At 43.5% G+C, this 16,735-nt stretch overlaps 1 protein-coding gene and 1 long non-coding RNA gene across 3 annotated transcripts in view; one reads left to right on the top strand and one right to left on the bottom strand.

Annotated features, from left to right (window-relative positions):
- DOK7 (docking protein 7) overlaps positions 1-16,735 on the bottom strand; it is a 146,562-nt gene that overhangs the window by 64,788 nt on the left and 65,039 nt on the right. For both annotated transcript variants that reach the window (XR_008888431.1, XM_056555026.1), the window contains one exon: positions 434-553. Coding sequence is in view for 1 of the 2 variants with exons in the window: in XM_056555026.1 (XP_056411001.1) it covers positions 434-553 (120 nt within the window). In the remaining variant the exon portion in view is untranslated. The remainder of the gene's footprint in view (positions 1-433; positions 554-16,735) is intronic.
- LOC130352988 (uncharacterized) overlaps positions 1-16,735 on the top strand; it is an 88,133-nt gene that overhangs the window by 61,559 nt on the left and 9,839 nt on the right. The window lies entirely within an intron of this gene.

Genomic DNA, 16,735 nt, shown 5'->3' with positions numbered 1-16,735 from the left:
AATCTTATTTTACCTGCTGTGTCACATGCAAAAATAAAAGTAATTTTAATGACAGGGCCCATTTAAAGACTAAGAAGGAAATGAGGAGACTAATATGAAGTCCTCTCTTCTCTATTGAGGACTTCACAGAAGACTTCATGAAGTCCTCTTTTTTTATTTAAAGGACTTTATAAAGGACTTCATAAAGTCCTATCTTCTCTGAATACATTACTTTATGAGGGCATGTTTGTATAGAGCAAGGGCAAAAAAAATCCAATAATATTGTTTAAAAATATGAATTCTGGAAGCTATATAAGAAAAAAACATTCAACATGCAACATTCATATGACAGTCAGTAGGGTTATTCCATTCATTCTTATGTTACATCATAACAAAAACAAAATGTACAGATGAGTCTAAAATTATGTTATATTGTTGCAATTCTAATATTAACCTGGCAGCACTGGGCGCAGACCAAACGGGCCTTTTGTTGGAGAAATGCCGCGAACGATGCAGTCAAATAGGAAACTGATCTGGTCTCCTTCTGTACAGGAGAGGAAAAACACACCGGCCCCTGTGAAGAGAAATCCATATAAAAATTATTATTTATTTTGATAGCTGGAGAGGATTCACAGATCTTTCACTAAAAGAATATTGCCCAAGAGTTATTATTATTATTATAATTATATGTTTTTATCAATTTTTGTGGACATGCATTAAAAAATATTTTTGGATTTTTGCACTAAATATTAAAGGGGTAGTCTGACATGGGATAAAAAAAAAAAAAAAAAAGCTGCAGAAGCATATAGCATAGTTTACCTGTCTGTCCCAGTTCTAAAACCAACAAAAATGTATTTGTTTGGGGTCCTATACTTCCTATACTCCCTGGTTGAGCAGTTGCTTAGTAAAACTATTCCCAGAATGCAATACTTTTCCTCAGTTCTTCATCACAGTCCTCCCACCATGCCTACTCCCCGTTCACAGCAATCTTGCCAGTTCCCTGCACAGAGCTGTTGCAGAACATCTCATTTTACTACAGACTATTGCAAAATCATTGAGGCTTAGGCACCTGCTGCATTCATTGTCTGTCTGCTCCTCTGCGTGTCCATGTGGGTCTTCATTGGCCAATCAGCTTATCCATTTTGTGTTGTTGTGGAGACATATTGCAGACAGGGAGGGGGTTGTTTATGTCTTAGGAGGAGGCCGAGCAGATTGTGATCGAAAGAGAGAGATTATCAAAACCTTTGCAGAGCAAATGTGGTGCAGTTACCTATAGCAACCAATCAGATTGCTTCATTTATTTTTCAGAGGCCTTTTTTATTTCAAAATTTAAATTATCTGATTGGTTGCAATGGCTAACTGCTCTACTTTTCCTTTGCACAGATTTTGATAGATTTCCCCCATTGTAACTAGAAACTAAACTTACAATTTCAGTAGTGTGAGTAAAGAAAAGTTCAGAATATTGAAGGAAGCTGGAAAAAACAAAAGTGTGCGTAATAAAACTAAACTAAACACATTTTTCCGTTGTGCATATGTCTAATCCTTGTTGATCTCAAGAAAGAAGATGCTGAATGTACTTTGGTTTTCTGGGGATGGGAACAACACTCGTGTGATAGTAGTCGACCAAAACATCCATTAGGCTTACAGCTATCTCTCCATATCCACCACCATTTATGTGGACAGTTGGTTCTGTTCTGAATGGAGAGAGATTAAGAAAGCTGCTGCCAGGCTCTTCTAGTCTGGTGATGGTTTATCTCTCTGAGAACTAAAGGATTGAGCTGTTGAAATCCAACATGCCCAATCCTTCTCTCCCCAATCATTCATCTGATAACACTTAACAAAGAGTGATCACTTTAGCCCACTGACCACAGGCTGTCATTGTTTTAAAAGAAGTCCCCAGGGTTTGAAACTTTCAGCCAATAGTCAGACGAAAGACCTTTCCTGAACCATCAGGTTTGTTCAATCATCAGCCTACTTTTATCTAATGTATATGGCCACCTTTAAAATATAACCCCAATTAACTCGGTCCCACCTCGAGAATGTTTTAGAGCCCTCCAAATTTTGTCCTTTTTTGCCTCCCTAGGTGCTGGATTGTTCGAGGTCACCCCGACCCCCTTTGAGGCTCCTCCTTTTGCTTTAGGGCTTGCGGTGCTAGGGGTACGATGTACCACACCTGGTGGAGTTGCCCGGTAGTAGCCTCATTTTGGCAGCAACTGTTGACACTGTTGACTGATATGCTTCCATGTACGGTGCCTGCCATTCCTGTGTCCTGCCTCCTGGGCCATAGGCCTGGTAGAATGCCCAATCGCATATACAGCTTGGCTCAACATATCTTGCTGGCAGCACGTATTTACATTGCATCACAATGGAAACAACTTACCCAAGATCTGCCTCCTTTCATTTCCCGTATTAATGTTATTATGCTTAATGAGAAACTCTCGGCAATCTGTGATGACTCGGTTGAGAGGTTTATGGCGGTTTGGGATCCCTGGATATCGTCCACTTATTGCCCCCCTATTTTTCATAGCTTTTCCCTTTATTGAGTAGCAGTCTATTGCTTCACTGGTTTTCATCCACATTGCATACCCCTCTACTAATCTCCTTCCTACTTCTCAGTGGACAAGATTTCACGTTCTTTATATTTGTGCACACTATGCACCGTTCCATATCCTACTGTACATGACACTAATTGACTAATGTGTTTTATTGTTTATTGGGCTACATTGGATGTATCGGCTTTATACTCCAATATCCCACACCAGCTAGGCCTGGACATCAAGAAAGTCTTAGGATCAGACCACCACATGCCCCCTGAACAAAAACAGTTTATTTTGGATAGCATTAATTTCATACTGCATCACAACTACTTCAAGTTCAATACAGCCCTATAGCTTCAAAAAACTGGAACGGCTATGGGCACCATCATTTGCGAATCTATACATTGGCGCCTTTGAAAACCATTTCATTTATACTGACCACCCTTAGCAAAATAATATCGTCATGTACAAACGGTACATTGATGATCTACTGTTTATCTGGAATGGTTCCGTTGAAGCATTCCAGGACTTTACAAGACACCTAAACAACAATACCTGGAACTTGAAACTAACCGGTTAAATGCGAGACACATAAAATTGAATATTTAGACCTGGAACTGTCATCGGAAGGAAAGACGATTATTACAACCACTTACTTTAAAGAAGTGGATTGTAATAGCCTCTTGGATTTCTCTAGTAATCATTACAAAAAGTGGAAACTTAACATCCCCTTCGGGCAGTTCTTCAGGGTACAAAGAAACATCTCAAAAATCAGCGACTACATCATACAAAGTAAAATCATCAAAAGACGTCTAAAGGATAAAGGCTACCCAAATAGCATCATCAAAGCAGCATATTACAAAGCTCTAAACATCAAGAAAAACTCTGCACCCTTAACAATAACAACAAGACCCAGCAGAAATACCTCTCACCTGGTGCTTCTGAACAGACCCAAGCTCAAAAACCTGATGAGTACCAACTAAACTTTATTACAAGATACACAGCATCGCATCACCTGATACGCAACGTAATGAACAAACACTGGAACATCCTCCTTCATGACCCCTTTCTAAAGGAGATTATTCCTAAAAATCCTAGGATCACCTATAGGAGAGCCACCACAATCAAAAATACCTTGGCCCTGAGCCGCCTTAAAGAAGAAAAAAAACCAACAATAACACAAGGAAATATAATAAAACCCCAGGTTGCTTTAAATGCAACCTTAAATCATGCAAACTATTTATTTAGGACCCGACGGCCACCCAGCGCAGGATGTGCAACACTCACTACGTGCATTGTCATTAACCCTCTCACACCATGTCCACTTCAGAATTTCTCTTGAGGCAAGCTTTTTATAAGCATTTTTCATGATTTCCACATACCTACATATACTACCAGTTTTAATTTAATCTGAATCTTTTTATGTAACCTGTGACGGCAGGTATCCCTGCCCCCTGACGTCAGCAAATGTTTGGCGCCGTTTTTTAGTGCTTTTTAACTGGTAACCTGTATCATTCTGTGTTAAGCCATATTCACATTGAGAAAGAGGTTGCCACCTCAAAACGTGTCTGTGTCCTCTGGCTATTAAAGATACTTTTAACCAACTCTTGCTTGGAACAACTTTACTGAGGTGGATTGCGCCAGATACCCAGCATTTTTTACTCTTTAATCCTCATTGCTAACAAAATGGCATTTTGTCGATCAAAGTCAAATGTTGTTTTTTTAATAAAAACTGTAGAAAAAAAACAGAAAGGAGAGGGCACACTAAGCAGAATCCTAGCAACAACTTTATCCTCTGTACATGTGCGTAAGCAGAGCCAACAACAGTCCTCAGCAATCCAATATATGTGACACCTGGGGGGTGCATACACTAAGGTAAAGTATCAAACTAGCAAACCAACAAAGAAGCGTATATGAACTCACCGCAGCGCTGGTGTCAAAGCGTTCTGGGGTCCAGGTCACGGGTCATGGCATCTTTAGTTCTGACGCATGATGGGAGCGCTCACAGGAAGATGAGATATGGGGAGCTGTTTGGCAACTCCTCCTAGTAGAGAGCTATCAATGACTGTTTTTTTTTTTTTTTTTTATAGAACCTACCATGCCATTTGGTAAAAAAAACAGTCATTGATAACTCTCTACTAGGAGGAGTTGCCAAACAGCTCCTCATATCTCATCTTCCTGTGAGTAAGACATGGGAGGGGGACTTAGTTATCTACAGTTGCACCATCATTTCCAGATTCCAGATAGAGTGGATCAGTCTCACCAGAAAATGTAAACCCAAACATATCAGTCATGATCCCTGGTCACAACAGGGAAATAGATGTTCATCTCATTTACCTTCTAGGAGTTATCTCAACTATTCGAGCTACCATGCTTAAATAAAGTAACAAGCTTTGCCAACCACATGACAGTCCAGTATAATTAGTAATGTTTGTTACTGTGTTGTACATAGGTTAGATGACCGCAGCACATAATTCACCATTTCTATTTGTGTTTTATATGGCCTAAATATGAAGAGTGGTAACAACAACACTGTAAAGGTATACACTAGCAACAACTAAAGTTGCATTAACTGCTCACCAGGGCGATTACGGAGGACGCCTCACAGTCTAGAAGACAGGACATGTCTTATTAAGGGAACTCTTCCTCACAGGGTAGATTAACTTAATGTGTTGAATACATTGTATACTGATTAACTCCCAATGTGGCTTTAATTTTAGTTTTTTTCATCACTGCATTTCCAAAAGCCATAACATTTTTGTATATATATATATATATATATATATATATATATATATATATATTTTTTTTTTTTTTTTTTCAAAGTTAAATCGGTAATTTTAAACACCAACTTCGTATTGCAGTGTTTTATGACCAGGGACACATTTACTGACTCTCTAGTCTGCACACCCTACATCAGGGTGCGACACTTTGCAATCCAGCACTGTACCACTGCAGTTCAATTGGATGTCACTGATGTTTTGGTGGTCCCCCCTTGTACCTGGAGTCCTCTGACCTAGCTGTCACTGCAGCCATAATGGGTGGAAACCATGTAAACCACTTATGCTTAGGCTCAAACAGCACATGCACTTCGTAGCCTCTCTAAGCTTTACTTCAAACTTTATCGTTCTGCTACACCAAGACAGTCTCTCAATCCCCATTGGAACAGTGGCAGCACCTTACACAGGCCAAGAAACACACTCAGTTATCTTTGCTGTACTGTTTTCACAGCACTACACAACCCTAGACTAGAAGGAGAAATGCCCAATATATATGGGCATGGGAGCCCACCCAGGAAATGGTAACCTAACCTGCCCCCAAACACCCCAATTCAAGTCTAGCTTAGACCTTCTCCTGCTATCCCTAGCTCTCTGACCTCAAAGCTACATGATGCCTGGGTATGAACTGAAACATAATAACACAAGCACAGGCAATAAAGGTATAATTAAACAATCTGCAGTACCCCCTGCTAAGAAAGGTGTCAAGGGAAAAACTGCACAAAACACAGTGTAAACAATTGTCCTAGCCCTGCAGTCTTTTAAGGAGAGTGGCAGTCGTGTCCACTGTCCCCACCTACTTGGACGATCCGCTCTAAACTGAGGCCCCCAACTGGGCACCGATCCCTTCAATGGGCTAAGTACACGGGACAAAAGGGAAGTCAGACAAGCCAGGTCAGCAACGCACAAGCAGATAAATTACAAAACCAGTAGACACAGGGTTGATCAGGGACAAGTCAGGAGTCAGAAACTGACAGGGCAGCATAGTACAGAATCACCAACCAGAGTCAGGACAAGCAAGGGTCAAACCTAGAGAGCAACGTCAGGTCCAAGAAGTCAGAAGGCAAAAGGCAAGGTCAGGGAACAGGCAAATGTTCAGAATCCATGGAAGGCTGAGTAGAACACAGAATGCTAGTGAGGCTTCCAAGAAGAACACTAATGGGTATGGCAGCAACACAGCTGCTGGTAATATACAGTATCCTGTCTCATGAGTAGTGTCGCTCGCGAATATTCGCATTGCGAATTTTATTCGCGAATATCGCATATTCGCAAATTCGCGAATATAGCACTATATATTCGTAATTACGAATATTCGTTTTTTATTTTTATTTTTTTTCACAGTACACATCACAGTGATCATCCCTCTCTGCTTCCAGCCTGTGTGGTGTAAAGAAGGCTCTAATACAACTGTGTGAGACTGGTGAGACTAATTTTCGCATATGCGAATTTCCGTTTATGCTAATTTTTAATATGCTAATTTCGCATACGCAAATATACGCATATGCGAAAATAAAACAAAAATATTGCGAATATGCGAATATTCACGAATATATGACGAATATTCGCCCATATATTCGCGAATATTCGCGAATTCGAATATGGCCTATGCCGCTCAACACTACTCATGAGGTGTGGGTGCTGGTGATGCAACTGATTGGCCCGGCACCTCCACCTCCTGATTGGTCAGCAATATGACACACAGCTGTGCACTGAGCAGAGCTGATTGTCAAAGAAACTCCAGAATGCTTCCAGCAGTGCTTTGCAGGGACCAGATGTGGCACAGGAGTGAGCACGTTTATTACAGGGATGGTGGGAAAAATGTTGTATTCTTTCACAGTTTTAGTTTCAACCTTCTAACAAGCACTTTGACAAATGCCGAATTATGGTGGCTAAATGACTGGGTCAGAGCATCTCCAAAACAGAAGGTCTTGTAGGGGTGTTCCTGTTGTGTAACAGTTAGTGGTACCTACTAAAAGTGGTCCAAGCAAGGACAATGGAGAAACAGGGCAGGGTTATGGATCTCCAAAGCTTATTGATGTGTGTGTGGGGAACGGAGACCATCTGGTCCAATCCCACAGAAGAGCTACTGTAGTCAAAGTACTGAAAAAGTTACCACTGGTCGCAAAACTACACCTCCCGGGCATGCTGGGATTTGTAGTTTTGCAACAGCTGTTGGTACACTGGTTTGGAATCATTGCTCTATGGTATGTCCGGGACTTTGTACATAGTTGGTAGAATTTTGCCTATCCTTGCACAGTCTCTCTGTAGGACTCTCCGTCCTGGTTTTTTACCTGTTCTTATTCTGGTGTAGAGCACTTACTAAAGCTGTTGTATTGTCCGATTAGCTGCGATGTGCCAGATATCTGTCCAATGTTAATTCTATCCAATGTGCACCAGAAATCTGTCGGAGATTCACAATTCCGCCCAACTGTTTGAACTGCCTGCTATTTATCTACGTTCTGAGATACTTCTTTTTCTTCATAGCACCCCTATTGGTGTAGTGCAGCAGTGGTAATAGGTATCGGAGCAATGACTCCTGTCAAAGATAGAAGTCCCTGCTCCTGTACTGTTAGCAGCAGTGTGTACAGTAATATATGCATCAATACTGTTTTGTAGTCAGTGACAGGCAATGCTGTATGCATCGCTGGTCAAGTACACACAGTGTGTGTGATGGGGAGAAGAGTTCCTTAAAGTTTAACTACAAATTTGTTGCAACGGTACAGGATACAGCAATTCCATAGCCTACTGCTAAAGTATGCAGCCTACGGAACTGCTGGAAGCCCCACAGACTTGCATGGGACTTGAAGGGGTACTCTGGAGGAAAACAATTATTATTATTTTTTTTATAAACTGGTGACGGAAAGTTAGAGGGGTATTCCAGGCCAAAACTTTTTTTTATATATATCAACTGGCTCCGGAAAGTTTAATCCTTCCAATAGTTATTAGATTCCGAAGTTGAGTTGCTGTTTTCTGTCTAACTGCTTTCTGATGACTCACTTCCCGGGAGCTGTCCAGCTCCTATGGGGATATTCTCCCATCATGCACAGCTCCCGGGACGTGACATCATCATTGAGCAGTTAGACAGAAAACTTCAGAAGCTATTAACTATTGGAAGGATTAAGATTTTTTAATAGAAGTAATTTACAAATCTGTTTAACTTTCCGGAGCCAGTTGATATATAAAAAAAAAGTTTTTGCCTGGAATGCCCCTTTAAACAGATTTGTAAATTACTTCTATTTAAAAATCTTAATGCTTCCACTACTTATCAGCTGCTGTATACTACACAGGAAGTTATTTTTTGAATTTCTTTTCTGTCTGTCCACAGTGCTCTCTGCTGACACCTCTTTCCATGTCAGGAACTGTCCAGAGCAAGAGAGGTTTTCTATGGGGATTTGCTTCTACTCTGGACAGTTCCTGACATGGACAGATGTGTCAGCAGAGAGCACTGGGGTCAGACAGAAAAGAAATTCAAAAATATAAGAACTTCCTCTGTAGTATACAGCAGCTAATAAGTACTATAAGGGTTAAGATTTTTAAATAGAAATAATTTACAAATCTGTTTAACGTTCTGGCACCAGTTGAATAAAAACATTTTTTTTTCCAACGGAGTACCCCTTTAACCTCTTCAGGACATAGGGCGTATGGATACGCCCTGAATCCCGAGTCCTTAAGGACCGAGGGCGTATCCATACGCCCGTGGGAATTCCGGCCCCCACCGCTAGCCGGTTGGGGACCGGAGCCGGATGCCTGCTGAAATCGTTCAGCAGGCATCCCGGCATATCGCCCAGGGGGGTCATTATGCCCCCCCATGTCGGCGATCGCCGCAGATCGCTGGACAATTCAGTCCAGCGATCTGCGGCGATTCCGGGTCAATCGGGTCTCCAGTGACCCGGTGACCCGGAATTACTGGCTGTTCGGGGCCGTCTCTGACGGCCCCGAACAGCCAGAGCCTGCAGGGGTGAGGTGGCACTGGTGCCACCTCACGATCGCCCTGATTCGTCGGCCGGATTACCGGCCGACCAATCAGGGCGCCTGCTGCGGGTGTCACTCCCGCTCCGCCCCTCTTCTGGAGGACGTGAGCGGGTGCGGGACGTGCACCCCGGGTGCTGGGGACCCCGATCCCCGGCGCCCCTGTTGGGATCGGGGCCCCAGGAGCAGCTGCGGCGGCGGGACCGACCTGCAGCGTCTGGATCGTTGGAGGTGAGTGACAGCCTCCTGCTGTTGCTTAGCAACAGCTCCCAGCATGCAAAAAGGGCATGCTGGAAGCTGTAGTTATGCAACAGCAGGAGGCAGACCACCACAACTCCCAGCATTCCCTTATGGACATGCTGGGACTTATGGTTTTGCAACAGCTGGAGGCACATTCTTTCTATGGAAAAGTGTACCTTCAGCTGTTGTCTAACTACAACTCCCAGCTTGCACAAACAGCTAAAGTGCATGCTGGGAGTTGTAGTGGTGCATCTGCTGGTTGCATAACTACAACTCCCAGCATGCCCGTTGGCTGTCGGTGACTGCTGAGAGTTGTAGTTTTGCAACAGCTGAAGGCACACTGGTTGTGAAACTCAGAGTTTTTTTTTTACCTAACTCAGTGTTTCACGACCGGGGTGCCTCCAGCTGTTGCAAACTACAACTCTCAGCAGTCACCGTACACCATGCACCGTACATGCTGGGAGTTGTAGTTTTGCAACAGCTGGAGGCACACTGGTTGTGAAACACTGAGTTAGGTCACAAACTCAGTGATACATAACCAGTGTGCCTACAGTTGTTGCAAAACTGCAACTCTCAGCAGTCACCGACAGCCAACGGGCATGCTGGGAGTTGTAGTTATGCAACAGCTGGATGTCCCCCCCCCCCAATGTGAACGTACAGGGTACACTCACATGGGCGGAGGATTACAGTAAGTATCTGGCTGCAAATTTGAGCTGCCGCAAACTTTCTGCTGCAGCTCAAATTGCCAGCGAGAAACTACTGTGAACCCCCGCCCGTGCGACTGTACCCTAAAAACACTACACTAACACAAAAAATAAAATAAAAAGTAAAAAACACTACATATACACATACCCCTACACAGCCCCCCTCCCCTCCCCAATAAAAATGAAAAACGTCTGGTACGCCACTGTTTCCAGAACGGAGCCTCCAGCTGTTGCAAAACAACTCCCAGTATTGTCGGACAGCCGTTGACTGTCCAGGCATGCTGGGAGTTTTGCAACAGCTGGAGGCACCCTGTTTGGGAATCACTGGCGTAGAATACCCCTATGTCCACCCCTATGCAATCCCTAATTTAGGCCTCAAATGCGCATGGCGCTCTCACTTTGGAGCCCTGTCGTATTTCAAGGCAACAGTTTAGGGTCACATATGGGGTATCGCCGTACTCGGGAGAAATTGTGTTACAAATTTTGGGGGGTATTTTCTGCTTTTACCCTTTTTAAAAATGTAAAATTTTTGGGAAACCAAGCATTTTAGGTAAAAAATAATTTTTTTTTTTACATATGCAAAAGTCGTGAAACACCTGTGGGGTATAAAGGTTCACTTAACCCCTTGTTACGTTCCCCGAGGGGTCTAGTTTCCCATGTGGGTTTTTTTTTTTGCTGTTCTGGCACCATAGGGGCTTCCTAAATGCGGCATGCCCCCAGAGAAAAATTTGCGTTCAAAAAGCCAAATGTGACTCCTTCTCTTCCGAGACCTGTAGTGCGCCAGCAGAGCACTTTTCACCCCCATATGGGGTGTTTTCTGAATCGGGAGAAATTGGGCTTCAAATTTTTAGGGGTATTTTCTGCTATTACCCTTTTTAAAAATAAACATTTTTTGGGAAAACAAGCATTTTAGGTAAAATTTTTTTTTTTTTTTTTACATTTGCAAAAGTCGTGAAACACCTGTGGGGTATTAAGGCTCACTTTATCCCATGTTACATTCCCCGAGGGGTCTAGTTTCCAAAATGGTATGCCATGTGTTTTTTTTTTGCTGTTCTGGCACCATAAGGGCTTCCTAAAGGTAACATGCCCCCCAAAAACCATTTCAGAAAAACGTATTCTCCAAAATCCCCTTGTCGCTCCTTCCCTTCTGAGCCCTCTACTGCGCCCGCCGAACACTTTACATAGACATATGAGGTATGTGCTTACTCGAGAGAAATTGGGCTACAAATACAAGTAAAAATTTTGTCCTTTTACCCCTTGTAAAAATTCAAAAATTGGGTCTACAAGAACATGTGAGTATAAAAAATGAATATTGTGAATTTTCTCCTTCACTTTGCTGCTATTCCTGTGAAACACCTAAAGGGTTAAAACGCTGACTGAATGTCATTTTGAATACTTTGGGGGGTGTAGTTTTTATAATGGGGTCATTTATGGGGTATTTCTAATATGAAGACCCTTCAAATCCACTTCAAACCTGAACTGGTCCCTGAAAAATACTGAGTTTGAAAATTTTGTGAAAAATCGGAAAATTGCTGCTGACCGTTGAAGCCCTCTGGTGTCTTCCAAAAGTAAAAACTCGTCACTTTTATGATGCAAACATAAAGTAGACATATTGTATATGTGAACCAAAAAAAAAAATGTATTCGTAATATCCATTTTCCTTACAAGTAGAGAGCTTCAAAGTTAGAAAAATGCTAAATTTTCAAATTTTTCATCAAATTTATGGATTTTTCACCAAGAAAGGATGCAAGTATCGACAAAAATTTACCACTATGTTAAAGTAGAATATGTCATGAAAAAACAATCTCGGAATCAGAATGATAACTAAAAGCATTCCAGAGTTATTAATGTTTAAAGTGACAGTGGTCAGATGTGCAAAAAACGCTCCTTAAGGCCAAAATGGGCTCCGTCCTGAAGGGGTTAAGGCAATTCCGAAAAACCGCTCGCTGCTGACACCTCTGTCCATGTCAGGAATTGTCCAGAGCAGGAGAGGTTTTCTATGGGGATTTGCTCATCCTCTGGACAGTTCCTGACACTGACAGAGGTGGCAGCAGAGCACACAGTGGTCAGAATGGAAAGAACTACACAACGTCCTCTGGAGCATACAGCAGCTGATAGGACAAGGAGAGTTTTACCCACGGTTAGAAAAATAAATCTGATAAAGTGATGACGTGCCATATACCTCAATAACACTTTTATATTCTGAATATTTCTTTTAATAAACAGTCTTACAATAGCTAAACAGTCAGTTTGCATAGGGCATGCTGTTCACAGTAATTCCGCAAGTGTTAAACAAGTTCTCCTAAGTACATTGTAATGCATAGTAATAAACACTTCTGTACCCTGTATTATGTATTCCATTAGTCTTCCCCGCTCTCAGCACGATGAATTGCCTGTATTTTCCCTATAGCAATTAGGATCAAAGTAAACTCATAAATTATTCTTACTAAGTAAACTCAATTTACAAGCACTAAAGCAATAACCATATAACTCGATCGTAAAAAAAAATCACATTTTATTGACGTCCTTATATACAGCTGCTGTTTCAACGGTGCACAGATGATATAAACGTATCTGTGCTGAGATTTTAGATGTAGGAGATAAGTTTTAGCTTTGTCCCAGCTCATTTTTTACCTATATTGTTACGACTTTTTTCAAACATCAAATCAGAGGTATAGTTTTTAACGATTAAAGGGATTTTTCAGGAAAAAAAATGAATTGATCACCTAGCCACATGAATTGATCCCCTATCCACATAGTACAGATAGTATATCAATAGATCAATATCAGATTGGTGAGATGTGAATACCTGGCACGCCCACCTATGAGCTGTTTGACCTATGAGCTGTTTGTCAGAGCTGTGGCAGTACAGAGAAACTGAGCCAGAAGCAGACAGTGCCGTACATTGTATAGTGGCCGTGCTGGGTTACTGCAGTTCAGCTCTCATAATATCCCCCAAAAAGGTTTATACTTAACCAAACTAAAAATAGTTGTATTTATAAAGTAAATAAAACAAAGAATAAAAAATAAAAAGAGGAAAAAACCTTTAGCCCTTAAATGTGCACTGTCACCAACCTTTTTTTTATATGTTGTAGTACTTACCGTATTTATCGGGGTGTACCACGCACCGGCCTATAACACGCACCCTCATTTTAACAAGGATATTTGGGTAAAAAAAGTTTTTTACCCAAATATCCATGGTAAAATGAGGGTGCGTGTGTGCGCGTGTATACCCCGATATACCCCCAGGAAAGGCAGGGGGAGAGAGGCCGTCGCTGCCCGCTTCTCTCCCCCTGCCTTCCCTGGGGTCTAGAGCGCTGCTGTCGGCCCTTCTCACCCCCTGGCTATCGGCGCCGCTGCCCGTTCTGTCCCCCTGACTATCGGTGCCGGCGCCGATAGCCAGGGGGATAGAAGCGGCGCCGACAGCCAGGGGGAGAGAAGGGGCAGCGGCACCCATTGCCGGCGCCGCTGCCCCGTTGCCTCCCCCCATCCCCGGTGGCATAATTACCTGAGTCGGGTCCGCGCTGCTGCAGGCCTCCGGCGTGCGTCCCCTGCGTCGTTGCTATGCGCCGTTCAGCGCATAGCAACGACGCCGGGGACGCACGCCGGAGGCCTGCAGCAGCGCGGACCCGACTCAGGTAATTATGCCACCGGGGATGGGGGGAGGCAACGGGGCAGCGGCGCCGGCAATGGGTGCCGCTGCCCCTTCTCTCCCCCTGGCTGTCGGCGCCACTTCTCTCCACCTGCCTATCGGCGCCGGCAATGGGGCGCCGGCACCGATAGTCAGGGGGACAGAACGGGCAGCGGCGCCGATAACCAGGGGGTGAGAAGGGCCGACAGCAGTGCTCTAGACCCCAGAAAAGGCAGGGGGAGAGAAGCGGGCAGCGACAGCCTCTCTCCCCCTGCCTTTCCTGGGGGTGTATCGGCGGATAACACGCACACAGACTTTTGGCTAAAAATTTTAGCCTAAAAATTGCGTGTTATACGCCGATAAATACGGTATGTACTACAACACATCTCTAATATAGATTCATTATTTATTTTATTTTTTTATTAAAATAGAGTATTTTATATTTGAAAACCTGCAGCCTGCCGTGACGTCACGACTGAATTAGGACAGATGCCGGCCAGGTAATTGATCCTAATTCATTCAGCCTGTGCTCGCTCGGGAGTAAGCGCTGTGAATGCCGGGGCTGCGCTCATTTGCTGCCTGGCCTCGCAGCTGCCTCATTGGCTGCCTGCCCCCGGCATGTACAGTCTGGAGGCAGCGCGGCACTGAATCTCAGTGCTGCGCTGATGCTCCAGGACTGTACATGTCATGTACGGGTGAGGTCTTATTTCACTTACCCATACTTTGTTTTGCTCCCGAGACTTGGTGGTGAGCAAGGCAGGTGGGCGATGCTCCTATACTCCTCCTCCCTGGATAACACTCACTGCTAAACAGGGAGGACGAGACCCCGGAGCAGTCTGCCGTGCTATTGGCCGCTCATCTATGCACGCTCCCGACAGGAGCGCAGCATAGATGAGGTAAGGGCGGAAGTAACGTTGCACCTGCTGGGGAAGTTGGCTTCTGGCAGAGCTAGGGAGATGAGCTGAAGATCAGCTCTTTATAAGGTAACAAAAAATGTTTACAAGGCAGGGAGGGGGTTAGGAATAGTTTAGCAATAGGTATATATTAAATACGGATGGTTTGAGCTACTCTTTAACCAACGTAGAACAATTTCTAAAGAAAAAGTGTCCAAAAGTATTTGTGGGACTGAGGGGTTAACACCTCTAAAATGATTATATCATTACAATGCTACCCAACAAGGAGGGTTCTTGTTCTAACCACTAGATCTATATGACATCTGAAATAGAACACAATTCCAAGCACCCAATCATATGACAGCCATGGGCATTTGCCAAAAAGAAGCAAAACAATACAGAGATATGTGAAGCACAAAGCCAAAATCCAGACGTGTGTGGCCACTCGCACTAGCTATTGTGAACGCCTGGAGTGTTTCTGAATATTATTGCAAGTCTCCAGTTGAGGGGGAAAGACTCTCAAAGACAATGTAGAATGGACAATGACTTTAGGAACCACTAGGATCACTAACTGGAGACATTCTTTTTTGGGATTCCCAAACATTTTTGTTCCCTGCTTTTGTGTTAAGTGATTATACCAGTTGTCAGACAGATATTTACAGGTTATAGGATCCAATGTTGGCTTATCATGCTCTGGTGGTAAGTTCTGGAAATAGGCCCAGAACATCTTAGTCCAAGCTGTGACGAAGAACCTCAACATTTGTCTGACGTGGAAGATAAGAAATTTGTGACTCAGGTTTCATGAATCAGCCAATGGATGGATGGATGTTATCTCTAAGTGAACACTCCAAGGAAAATTGCCAATAAAAGAACAGAAGTATTGGGTGGTGAAACGTAGAACTTTTTGAATTCTTAACTTCTAACTTCCAACTAAAATAGCACAATGACACAAACAACCAATAGTAACTATTAGTTCTTGCACCTTCTTCTATTGTCAAATTGTTATTATTGTATTGTGGTTTTAAATACGAGCATGGGCGACATGTGCATGGAAGTCATCTTATCTCTTTGTGGTTGGTTGGGTTTCTTCTGACACTGACACAAAAACATACTAATAGGTTGTTTTTCTATAAAAATGGCCCTAATAGTTATAGGTATGAATCCGATGAGGATGTTAGATTGTGAGCTCAGTATCTGAACAACATTATGCCATATATTATAGTTAGATAAGCAAACATTCGTCATACAGCTTAAATGGGTTCTGCAGCCAAAATTAACTTTTCCCCTATCCACAAGATAGGGGATAAATAGCTGATCGCGGGGGGTCTGACCAGTGGGAACCCCCATGATCTCTGGAACGGGACCGGCTCTGAGTGAGGAGCGTGTGCGGTAGGTGGCATGCGCCCCAGTGATTTCTGTGGGAACTCCGAAGAGACCTGAGTCCAGCACTTGGGCATTATCAGAGCTTCCATAGAAATTAATAGAGCGTGTGCCATCTAGTCGGAAAATGACACACGCTCCTCACTGAGCGAGGCAAGATCCAGTTCCGGAGAACACAGGGGGTCCCTTCGGGTTGGACCACCGCTGATATATTAAGATGTATTAAGATACATACATATAGCCTTTTCATTGGAATTACTACAGAGGTCACAACGATGGCAGTTGTGAATAGGCCCTGAAGTCCAAGGGGCCCTGTAGGCATAGGGGCCCTACCCTCAGGGCCCTACCCTCATGAGTCTGGATGAAGACTCATCTTCTGATCAGCAGAAAAGCAATGCTCCACTATCTGACCCCATAGTCACCACAGTACATTAGGATCTGAATGAGTACATCAGGTGCGCCATCACATGCTCCCTTCTCCCAGCAGGTAAAACCTGAAAATAATGAAGGGGCAGCATGATGCCTCCAGGTAGGGCCAGGACCATGCATGGGCCCCTCTGGACCTCTGCTCACACAAGTACAAAGGCATGGGAGCAGCCAGCATGCCACCCAGCATAAAGTGGAA

This window comes from Hyla sarda, chromosome 1 (genome assembly GCF_029499605.1).
Source record: "Hyla sarda isolate aHylSar1 chromosome 1, aHylSar1.hap1, whole genome shotgun sequence".
In the NCBI taxonomy this organism is placed as follows: Eukaryota; Metazoa; Chordata; class Amphibia; order Anura; family Hylidae; genus Hyla; species Hyla sarda.
This window is presented reverse-complemented; position numbering and strand designations above follow the sequence as displayed.